This window comes from Scyliorhinus canicula, chromosome 2, assembly GCF_902713615.1.
Source record: "Scyliorhinus canicula chromosome 2, sScyCan1.1, whole genome shotgun sequence".
Lineage (NCBI taxonomy): Eukaryota > Metazoa > Chordata > Chondrichthyes > Carcharhiniformes > Scyliorhinidae > Scyliorhinus > Scyliorhinus canicula.
Window position 1 is genome coordinate 36,446,866 of NC_052147.1, and position 12,061 is coordinate 36,458,926.

Genomic DNA, 12,061 nt, shown 5'->3' on the forward strand with positions numbered 1-12,061 from the left:
ACTACAGTTCCCAGCGTTCTTCGGACATCAAGCCGCTAAAGCATCCGGGTCGGCCCCTCTCCTCCCTCCCTCTCTTGTTCACCATGGAAGCGGATCAGTATCGAAGAGTTCGTTGTGTTCACGTGACTTGATTTGCCTAGTTACGGCCATTTTGATGGGAGTTTTTTTCAAACCCCGGGTTGTGTGTGTGAGAGAGAAAGAGCAGGAGCGCGCGTGCGCCTGCCTGCCTGTGTGTGTGTGTGCGCACCCCTGGCCGCCCGCCCGCTTGTTGATGGGGGAGGGGGGAGAGTTGCTGGGACGGGACGGTTTGTTATGAGGGAAGTACGGTGAGGTTTGTGGGCGCCGGCCGGTTACCGGCGGCGGGGGGGGCGATTATTGTAAATAAGGGGCAAATGTCATGTAAACGATTGAATGACGTCAGAGAGGAAGGGATGAAGCCCTGGAGACGGCGGCGTTTACAGTCGCTGACGGCGCTCGGCCGCCGGCCGCTCCCCGCCTGCTTTGATGGCAGGCTCGGTTGCCAAGTTGATGCGGCCGGCGTTTGCTAAGCACGAACAGCAGCACCGCTTCTCCACCGGTGACCGGGCCGAAGGCAGCGAGGCGGGCAGTGGCTTCTCCTCCTCCTCCTCCTGCTGCTGCAGCTGGAGCACCGACGCTCGGGATGCCGTGATGTCGGCCAGGAGGAACGGCAGCCCGGCGGCCGCGGCGCCGGCCAACATGGAAGAAGATGTGATTCTCCAGCAACTGAACAGCCAGACTTCGCTCAAGCGCACCGAGGCACTGAAGGCTCTCCGCGCCAACGTCAGGCAAAACGCAGGGAGGCTAGTCTTTGGCAACAAGAAAGCCCTCTTCGCAACTTTAAACGAGGTGCTCCTGGATGGCAGAAGGGAGGTCAAAGTCTCGTGTATTCAACTCATATCGGAAATTATTCAAGGATCGGATGCGGATCTGGATTACTGTAGGACTGCCGTGCTGCCCAAACTTATATGGAGTCTGCGGGACGACAACCCTACTGTGCGCAAAGAACTCGTGCAAACTTTGCATGTATACTTAAAATACTCGATCATCTCGAAGGACGTTTTCTGGGCTTTGATAGAGCATGGACTGGAAAACCACGATCCTGTCGTGAGGAAAGCGACGACTATTGTTTTGCCCATCTTGCTCACGAAGGAACTTGACAACGACAGTTTATTCGACGTGACCCTTTGTTTAGCTAAAAAACTAAGTGATGATGTTACGGATGACCCGTTCTCAGCATTCACAACGATGGGACATATCCAACGCCACATCGGAGAAGAGGAATTTAACTCGTACTTGAAACGTTTGCCACCGTCTCTAAGGAGAGATTATAACAAACTCATGGAAATCAAGTTTGAGCCACAGGCTAAATTAAATGGCGGGAATGTTCCTGAACTGGAACAAAGTAAGACCTTTAAGACCAATTCGGGATTTCGTGGTAGATCCACCGGCAGCGTTGAAGATGCTCCCCAATTTCCCAGGCCAATTTCGAAGGAACATTGTAATCCTGAGTTTCGAATAATTCCACAAGAGTTGTATGCCCGTCTTCTTGACCGGGAAGACTATAAGAGTAGAACTCATGCGGTTGAAGAACTGAAGAACGTTGTCGATGATTTTAATTTTACGACTGTGCCTTCTACATCCATTTTAGTTTTTATTGGCTTTTTATGCACTTTGCTCGATGACTCCAATTTTAAAGTTGTCCACGGTACATTGGAAATCATCAACTTGCTGGTAGTTAAACTAAATCATGGTGTGGTAAATTATCTCAAATCCATTACATCTGCTACAATAAAAGTGCTTGGTGACAATAAAGTTGTCACCAAACAGGAATATATGAAAGTCTTTATAGGTTTAATGAAGCAGGTTGGTCCTCAAAAAGTACTTGATATGCTGCTTGACAATATAAAACACAAAAATTCTAGAGTAAGGGAAGAAATATTAAATATTATAATTGCTTCACTTTTGACTTATCCAAGTGAAGACTTTGATTTGCCCAGTCTTTGCCATGTTGTCGCACCAGCATTGACCGACTCCAAGAGAAAGATACGCCATGCAGCTTTAGAGGCTTTTGCCATGCTAGCTTCATCCCTTGGTTCTAACAAAACGTTTTTGGTTAGGGCAGTGGATACTGTAGAGCTACAGGAAGATGGTGATGGTGTGATGGCTGCAGTGCAAGCCAGACTAGCAAGAAGAATCCTGCCAAAATTAACTCCACAAGGACTTGTGGAATATGCAATACCAATGCCATCTTCTGCCCATGGTAGAGGAATACAGATGCCATTAGGAGCAGATACTGAGTGGCTGCTGGCTAGTGGAAGAACCCAGAGTGCACACAGTTACCATGGTGATCATGAAGCTAATTCTTTGAACTATGGATCACCTAGCCCCAGTACCGATGAATATACCTCATTCAGAAGAGTATTAAGTGCTGGCCGAGGGAAGAACAAATTACCGTGGCAGCACACAAGCTCAGCTACCAGGCGGTCTGGTCAGCAAACTAGGTTTTCAAGCACTGCTCCTGCAGAGCAGGTAAGGTTGGAGCACACAAATTCTGAGCTGCTAATAATCTGAAAAAGTTAAGTTTATGTAGTTATTTTAAATTATGCAGAAGTGTACACCATTAATAATTCAGTGCCAGTGACCGTCCCAAGAATTCTAAATTGATCGGAAACTTAACAATGCTTGGAAACTGATGTTTTTGGGCAGGTAAGATTGTAATCCTATCATACTGAATTGTGGGCATACTGTGTTTGCTAGGACTTTTCTCGGAGGTTGATGTAAGTCGCACGGAGATAACTCCTCTGCTAGTTTGTTCTCATAATTGTGGTGAAATCAAGAGTTCAAAGCAGAATCTATATCCCAGCACTGTTTGGTGCTGCCAACCTATTGTGCAACTGCCACTTTGATCTCCTTGTAATTGGCACGTCCTAAACCTGAAAAATAAAATTATAACGCACGTCCTCCCCCTGTGTGCGTGGGTTTCCTCCGGGTGCTCCGGTTTCCTCCCACAGTCCAAAGATGTGCGGGTTAGGTGGATTGACCATGCTAAATTGCCCGTAGTGTCCTAATAAATGTAAGGTTAAGGGGGGGGTTGTTGGGTTAGGGGTATAGGGTGGATATGTGGGTTTGAGTAGGGTGATCATGGCTCGGCACAACATTGAGGGCCGAAGGGCCTGTTCTGTGCTGTACTGTTCTATGTTCTATAACCAATTTTAGCTTGCCAAAATAAGCTTTTGCTTATGGTAATAAGTATGTATAATTGGGGATCAAAATGTGGGGCCTTTTTAATGAAACATTCAAGCTGCTAAGTAGTTTCTGTACAGTAGTATTTTTAAAGAACTTTTCAATTTGGATGTATAATCTTGGACTTGCCATATGGCAGATTAACTGCTTTATTGATTAACTGGTAACAAAAAAACTAATGTAAACCTTAGCCCCAAGTAGTAAAGATTTTGCAAAATGCATTTTGGCTGTTGGCCAGTATTTATTTATTTATTATAGATAGAATACCAAATTTATTTTTTTCCAATTAAGGGGCAATTTAGCATGGCCAATTCATCTAACCTGCACATCTTTGGGTTGTGGGGGTGAAACCCACGCAGACACTGGGAGAATGTGCTAACTTCACACAGGCAATAATCTGGGGCTGTGCTCAAACCTGTGCTACTCCATATCTATTGGAAATATTATTGAAAATGTTGGTTCTTGTAGCCCATTTGTTGAGGCTTCTAGGGAAGTCAGAGGTGGGATTTGTTTTTGATTGTAGTAGTGAAGAAGCAGCATGAGGTAATCAGAGAAATTACCTTTTTTTTCAGCTATCAAAGATATCTAGCATAAAAGAGTTGAAATGCAAGTTCCGAGTCCCTTAATGATGCAAGATTATCATAGAATTTACAGTGCAGAAGGAGGCCATTCGCCCCATCGAGTCTGCACCGGCTCTTGGAAAGAGCACCCTACCCAAGGTCAACACCTCCACCCTATCCCCATAACCCAGTAACCCCACCCAACACTACGGGCAATTTTGGACACTAAGGGCAATTTATCATGGACAATCCAACTAACCTGCACATCTTTTGACTGTGGGAGGAAACCGGAGCGCCCGGAGGAAACCCACGCACACACGGGGAGGATGTGCAGACTCCGCACAGACAGCTGCGTTTCGTTCCCACAGACAGTCACAGCCAGGATCACGATAAGGCCATACCAAACCGAACACGGAAGCAATTCATCTCACAAGGCACATACACATATTACACAAACCTTGACATTCCATTTCCCATCAAGCTCTGATTCTAACTTGACATTCCATTTCCCATCAAGCTCTGATTCTAACTTGACATTCCATTTCCCATCAAGCTCTGATTCTAACTTGACATTCCATTTCCCATCAAGCTCTGATTCTAACTTGAGCCAAACTCTCACTACCGTGTTGCCCAAAGCAAAGATGAAGTGTTCTGTCATACATTTATTTTGCAAGCACGTATAGGGTCTCCGGAAGAACTAAGTTCTCAAAAAAACCTGTTTTTCCCACTGTTTTTAATACGTGGAAGAGTTTCAATTTTGTCACATCACATACTAAAGTATTCTTTTTTGAGAACAATAGAGGCTGTCATATTTCAATCTACCTGGATTACAGGTTTTAGTGTAGAACTGAATTGTTTATTCTTTCATAAATTCAGCTGCTCTTTTTAGCACTTGTGGAAGAGTTTCAATCTTGTCTCATCACATACCAATTGTTCTTTTTTTGAAATGACAGTTTCTCCTTTTTCTCGATCTACCTGGAATACAGATATTGGTGCAGAACTTGAGTTGTTCATTCTTTATAAATTCAGCTGCACTTAACTTTTTTTTAATGTTCATTGGAATTTGGATGGTTTTCATCCTTTTTGATGTCTGACACGCATGTTATTTCTTGATTTTGGCTATTAATCAATGTTTCCTGATGGACCAGTAGGTAAAGATTTGGTATGAGAAGGACCCAGGTGACTTGACCTTGATTAGGATAGCATGGGAGATTACAACTGGACTCAATGCCTTGTGGTATTGACGGAGGTACACAGTCCAGATTGCAAAAGTGTGTATGCATAGATATTTAACGATGATAAAACATGACATGTTATGGCATATGATACCATATATGGCCAAAAAGGCTGCTGAAAATCATTGCAACTCAGCTTATCAGTGCCTACAGAAGGGGAGGAGAGAAAATTGGGAGGAGAAATATGACTTGGGTCTAATGTTGTCCAAATACTTCAACCGTTTAGCTCCATCATGTTGGTTATGAGAATTCCGAAAATCTATTGCCTTTTTTATTATGTCTCTATTAATCTGCACTGGCACTTTCAAGGATTTGTGCTTTTTTTTACCCCAGTTAATCCTGCAGTGTGCTGATCTCGCCACAAAGCCACATTTAATGTTTCCATTCATATTCAAGTGCGGCCTTCAAAGCCAGCACTGTAATATAAACAGTGAGGCCTGCAAGTCTGCGGAGGCACAGACTCCAACTGAAGAGATGGTTTCATTTCATGGTTCAAAAAGCAAATCTCTGCCAGCATCAAAAGTAAATGTTCATTAGGGAAGCTGGACTACACACTGCCATTTTGATGCATCCATAAGTAAGCTAAGGTTGCAGCCTGCCTATACAGGAAAATATCAAGTTTTTACTTTGAAGGGCTAAGAAGCTTTTGACCTTGCAGAAGGTTGATGATCAGAAATTGTTATACTTCTGAACAGCTGCACATAGAGGTTGGGTAGTATAGTTGCTGCAGCAAAGCCAAAACCCATCCGAACATGCGTGGCCTGAATTCAGAACATTGAAAGGGATTTTGAGATAAATGTGCAGTTGTAAATTTTAAATAGGTTATGTAAACAAAATTTGGTCCAACAAAAATTTCCAATTGGCTGGTCTATAAATCTGAAGGGGCACTAAACTGCGTAAAGTTCTGCAGTTTATTCTAAATCACCAAAGGTAACCTGTGGGGGAAAAAAATAAGAATGAGCAAAATCATTCTCATTGGGAAAAACTCTACTTCAGCAATTAAAAATAACTTGCTTTTAAAGCAACCTGCGTCTGGGCATCAGACGGGTACAACTGCCCCATTTTCTCAAACTGCATAATCTTATAGAATAGAATCCCGACAGTGCAGAAGGAGGCCATTTGGCACCGGCCCTCTGAAAGAGCATGCTACTGAGGCCCAATACCCCACCCTATCCTTTAACTCCATCTAGGGGCAGTTTAGCATGGCCAAATCCACCAAACCTGCATATCTTTGGACTGAGACGAAACCGGAGTACCCAGAGGAAACCTACGCAGACACCGGCCGAATGTGCAAGCGCCACACAGTCAACAGAGGTCGGAATCGAACCTGGGTTCCTGGTACGGAGACCACTGTGCTGAAGGGACTTTTTTAAATTTTGGCTGGTCACCCTATCAGTGTTGTGCTTTTCCTTGATTTGTGGTTGTAAATTGGCTAAAGGAAGAGCACAATTACTTTTTACAAGTAAAAATCATTATCTTAAGTGCTATTAGAAGTGAAGCAGGTAAGTTAGAATTTTGCAACCTTGTTTAAACTCTTGTCAAATCAAAGCAGAAATGTAATTCCTTTAATAATCTCTCTGTCTAAAACACTTCATAGCCAATTAATTACTTTTTAATAAACTGTCACACTACAGACTTGAGAACAAAGTTGAAGCTCCTGGGATAAAAGGGATCATGGCGGCCTGGATATAAAATTGGCTGAGTGACAGGAAACAAAGAGTCGTGGTCAACATTTATTTTTTTACATTGCTGCCTCACGGCGCCGAGGTCCCAGGTTCGATCCTGGCTCTGCGTCACTGTCCATGTGGTTTGCACATCCTCCCCACAACCCAAAAATGTGCGGGCTAGGTGGATTGGCCACACTAAATTGCCCTTTAATTGGAAAAAAATAATTGGGACTCTAAATTTTTATTTAAAAAAAGCATTTATTTTTTGACTATAGGAAAGTTTGTAGTGGAGTTCCCCAGGAATCAAAATTAGGATCCCCCTGTTCCTGATAAATATTAATGACCCAAACCTTGGGGCGGAATTCTCCGCTCCTGCGAAAAATCAGGAAGGCCGTCGTGAACTCAGCCGAGTTTGACGACGGCCTCGGAGGCCGCTCCTCTCATCTTATTCACCCCCACCTGGGGGGCTAGGAGCGGCGCTCTGTAACTCTCGGCTGCCGGGCCTTGACGCTTGCGTCAAGGCGGCGCGCCGAGAATGATGCGATGGCGGCACCTAAGTAACGTCAGTCGCGCATGCGCAGGTTGGCCGGCTCCAACCCGCGCATGCGCGGCTGACGGCTCAAACCCGCGCATGCGCAATTGCCGTCTTCCCCTCCGTTGCCCCGCAAGACGTGGCGGCTTGATCTTGCGGGGCGGCGGAGGAGAAAGAGTGCGTCCCTTTGAGACGCCGGCCCGGCGATCGGTGGATACCGATCGCGGGCCAGTCCCCTCCTGAGCACGGCCGCAGTGCTCACTCCCCTCTCCGCCCCCCACAAGCTTCAAACCAGCTTTTGGCGCCATGTTCACGACGGCAGTGACCAGGTGTGGTTACCGCCGTCGTGAACCGGTCGCGAACGGCAGTCCGCTCGGCCCATCCGGGTCGGAGAATCGGCAGTCGCCGTGAAAAACAGCGAGCAGCGATTCTTCCGAGTGTGGGGTGGGAGAATTGTGGGGGGGCGTGTCGTGTGTCGCCCGGCCCTCGCGCGATTCTCCCACCCGGCGTGGGGAGCGGAGAATCCTGCCCGTGGTGTGTGGGCACAGTTTCAAAATTTGTCAATAAGAAACTTGGAAGTGTTGTCAGTCATAAGTATGATGATGTAGAACTGCTTGATACCTCTGCATGCTGGCTTTTAGTGACGCATCTACAACGACACCCAGGTCTCTTTGGACACCCATAGTTCCCAACCTCTCACCATTTAAACATATTCTCCCTTTCTGGACTTTTTTCTACCAAAGTGAACAACTTCACACTTACTCACATATTCCATCTGCAATGCCCTGGCCTCTTGATGTCTCCTTGCATCCCCTTCACCACTTGCATTCCCACTTGGTTTGGAATCATCTCATTCTCTTCTCATACTTTCTCTTTGCTTCTCTTATTTGCTTTTTCTAATTTCCTCTGAATGTTTTATATTTGGCCTGGTTCTCAATTGCATTATCCATCTGTCATCTGTCAAAAACACTTTTTCTGATTCATCTTATGTTCTGCGTCATTAAAGGAGCTCTAGATTTGTTTGCCTTCCTGTCCCTCTTTGTGAGAATATAACTTGACTGTGTGGGCGGGATTCTCTGGCCATGGCCGCCCGGCAACCTGAAAATCCCGCCTGAGGTCAATGGAGTTCTCCATTGTAAGCGGCTAAGCGGCTCACCCGCGGCGTTCTTGCGGCGGGCGGGGGAGGGAGAATCCAGCCCTGTATTTCAACAAGACATTCTTTAAAGGCAGCCCATTGTTCAGTTACAATTTTACCTACTAATCCTGTGTCATCACAGTTGTATTGTAGGCAACCTGTTTGTGTATGGTAAGGTCCCTGGGAAGCTATAATTCTTAATTGTGCAAAATACAAAAGCTTCAAATATTTGGAATAAAAGGGTGAAAAACCCAGAAATGTAAATCAGATGGCCAGTTGATGCAGGAGCCCTTTCAGTTGTGGAGAAGTAAAACATGGAGAAAATTTATACTTTGTCTCTGGGAGATTTTAGAGGGAGGGTGCATCCTTACACATGAAGGGGGAGGTGATATTGCAAACGTCCTCTTGGCCAGTTGACACAACAGCAATGGGAATATTGCAGTAATCTCTAAAGGTTGCAAAAAGCTAGAAAAAGTGAACTAACTCTATTTATACAGAGTTAGTGTAAAATGTACGAAATCCTGTAAACGTTTAAAAAAAACTGCCATTGCAAACAGAACATGCTGTAGTTGAGTAGAAGCACAAAGATGTGCAGGTTAGGTGGACTGGCCATTCTAAATTGCCCCTTAGTGTCCCAAGATGTGCAGGTTAAGTGGGATTATGGAGTTGTGGGGATAGGGCGAGGGAATGTGCCTAGGTGGGGTGCTCTTTTAGAGGGTCAGTGCAGAATCGATGGGCCAAATGGACACCTCTTGCACTGTCGGGATTGTGTGATAAGTCTTTGATTTGCTATATACCGTATATACTCGCGTAACATGCGACTTTTGAGCACCTAATTTGAAGCCTAAATTTCGGGGGTCGCATGATACGCGAGGTACAAAAATCGCGGGTGTGAAATGCTGGCCAAGATAAGTCACATAGCATCCAGCTGGCATTACTAGCGTCGTTCAGCCACTTGCCGTTCCCATTCATAAAAACATGAATGGAAACGTCAAGTGGCTGAACATCTTCCCATCAGAATACTACTCTTCAGATTTTGACCACAGCATTCTGATGGGAAGATGTTCAGCCACTTGACGTTTCCATTCATGTTTTTATGAATGGAAACGGCAAGTGGCTGAACAACGCTAGTAAAGCCAGCTGGAAAGCTGTTCGAATCGCGAACAGCTTTCACAGCAGAATCCACTCTTCCCATCTTCCCATCAGAATACTACTGATTGTGACCACAGCATTCTGATGGGAAGATGTTCAGCCACTTGACGTTTCCATTCATGTTTTTATGAATGGAAACGGCAAGTGGCTGAACAACGCTAGTAAAGCCAGCTGGAAAGCTGTTCGAATCGCGAACAGCTTTCACAGCAGAATCCACTCTTCCCATCTTCCCATCAGAATACTACTGATTGTGACCACAGCATTCTGATGGGAAGATGTTCAGCCACTTGACGTTTCCATTCATGTTTTTATGAATGGAAACGGCAAGTGGCTGAACAACGCTAGTAAAGCCAGCTGGAAAGCTGTTCGAATCGCGAACAGCTTTCACAGCAGAATCCACTCTTCCCATCTTCCCATCAGAATACTACTGATTGTGACCACAGCATTCTGATGGGAAGATGTTCAGCCACTTGACGTTTCCATTCATGTTTTTATGAATGGAAACGGCAAGTGGCTGAACAACGCGAGTAAAGCCAGCTGGAAAGCTGTTCGAATCGCGAACAGCTTTCACAGCAGAATCAAATCTGCAGAAACCACACACAATGATACCATTTGGAAGTTTTAGTTTCCAAAATTAATTTCCAAAAAAGTCACTCGCATGATACATGAGGTATACCATAAAAGCATGTTTTTGGGCCGAAAATTTAGGGGTCGCATGATACGCGAGATCGAAAGTTACGCGAGTATATACGGTATGTATAAATGTTGTTTTAATTAAGATGCATGTGTGTACACAAGATTGTCGCTTGCATTTTTAACCGCTTTTAATATAGATGATGAAGCATTTTTTAAAGTAGCAGCTGCAGCTTTAAGTTGGATTTACCAATTAAATTCTGTTGCCAATAATAGCCTGAAAAAAATTTCTTGATGGCAGGACGTTTTTGTGTTCTTCAGCTGGACATACTTTGGTCTGTTCAGCTATAGAGTGCTTCACTTGTATCTGAGTAACACTGGCAGAATAAATAATAATTGGCTATTATTGTCACGGTGTTCACACTCTTAAGTAGACTCACAATTTATTAAACGGTGAAGAATTTTATAAGTAACTATTAGCTAAAAGGTTTAATGTTTTAAAAATATTTGAGCTTGAGCTAAAAAAAATTATTTAGGGAAGGCTTCCATTATTATCTCATGTTTATGGGAGTAGAGATTTCCGGTTTTGGCATTTCTAGTGTGTATTGGAACTGCCAAAGTGAAATATCTCCCTCTAACCTTTTTTATATTTGTCTGGTACTCTTATGATCAGTGCATTTGTTATGAAACCATGCTTTATAAATTGACATTTTGAATTTACTGGCTGGAAACTACAAATTTAATTTTTAAAAATAAGACCAAATCCAGATTCCAGTGACTTGAAATCACAGTCCAAGGTGGCTGAACATTTGCATCACTGTACCTTCTACATTCCAAAGCTGTTGAAGTGGAGATACCCTGTCTGCAAAGCCTCACCAAGAATAATTGCCTTGAAGGAGTATGAATAAGGACCATCTCCCAGCGCCATAAGCAAAGCATCGAGATGATCTTTTGGTTACGCAACTGGATTGAGACAAACCATTTGTCATAATCACTTGGACAATGGGGCTCTGACTATGAAAGGAATGTGTAATCTAATCATGTAATCTAGGCACCTGGAATCCATGTGCCACGACTATAATTGGGTCGCTGGGCAACTGGAGTTTGAGAACCTGTTTTCTCTGCAGATTAGTGAGCACGCAAATTATATGCTGAAGGAGCAATACCCGGAGTGGATTTCTTCCTACCTCCCCCTCCCTCTCCCCTGCCTTCCTGCCTCCCCCTCTCCTCATCAAACTTTGAGAGGCAGCTTTAACTGAGTAGGGAAAGGTCCACTGTGAGGAACCCCTTGTGAGGGAAAAAACCCCTAGCTCAGAATTGACTGTTAAAGTGCTTATTACTGATACTGAAGTTTGATGAAGAGGATGGAGGAGCATTTTCTGTTTTATTTGAAAATCTTGCAAATAAGTTGAAGAGACCAATGGAGGTTTGCCTCCTTTTACTGCAAATCCGATTAATAGGAAAAGCCAGCAAGGGTTTGTCAGACAATGAGATGAACAAAAATGGCATCCTGCATGTATACAGGCTGATACCAGAGGTGCACTACCAAAAACTTTGAACTTTCCAACAATGATCCAAGCAAAACGTGTTGAATTCAAAAGTGTTTATCAACTTGCATTCAACCAGTTAATATGGCCGCTTAAGATAGATCCCTCATGAGAACCTCGGATGTGAGTCGCCTTGTGTCCAAAAATGCACTTTTAATTTAAAGACCCATGTGGAAGAAGTGTTTTCAAAGCTATGCATTAATACACCAACCCCTAACTTAAAAGTAAACTAGGATCTGGTAGTTCTGCAAGCAAGGGTGACATTTGACCAGTGTAGATTAAACCAAAATGTACTTGAGAGAAAAGGAGAGTAGGGAGCAAAAATGGATCAGTCCC

At 44.2% G+C, this 12,061-nt stretch overlaps 1 protein-coding gene across 5 annotated transcripts in view; it reads left to right on the forward strand.

The window, feature by feature from the left end:
- Window positions 1–306: 306 nt before the first annotated feature.
- LOC119952464 (TOG array regulator of axonemal microtubules protein 1) overlaps window positions 307–12,061 on the forward strand; it is a 173,248-nt gene continuing 161,493 nt past the window's right edge. For all 5 annotated transcript variants that reach the window (XM_038776256.1, XM_038776270.1, XM_038776264.1 and 2 more), the window contains exon 1: window positions 307–2,550. In XM_038776256.1, coding sequence (XP_038632184.1) covers window positions 505–2,550 — 2,046 coding nt within the window. In that variant the 5' untranslated portion in view covers window positions 307–504. The remainder of the gene's footprint in view (window positions 2,551–12,061) is intronic.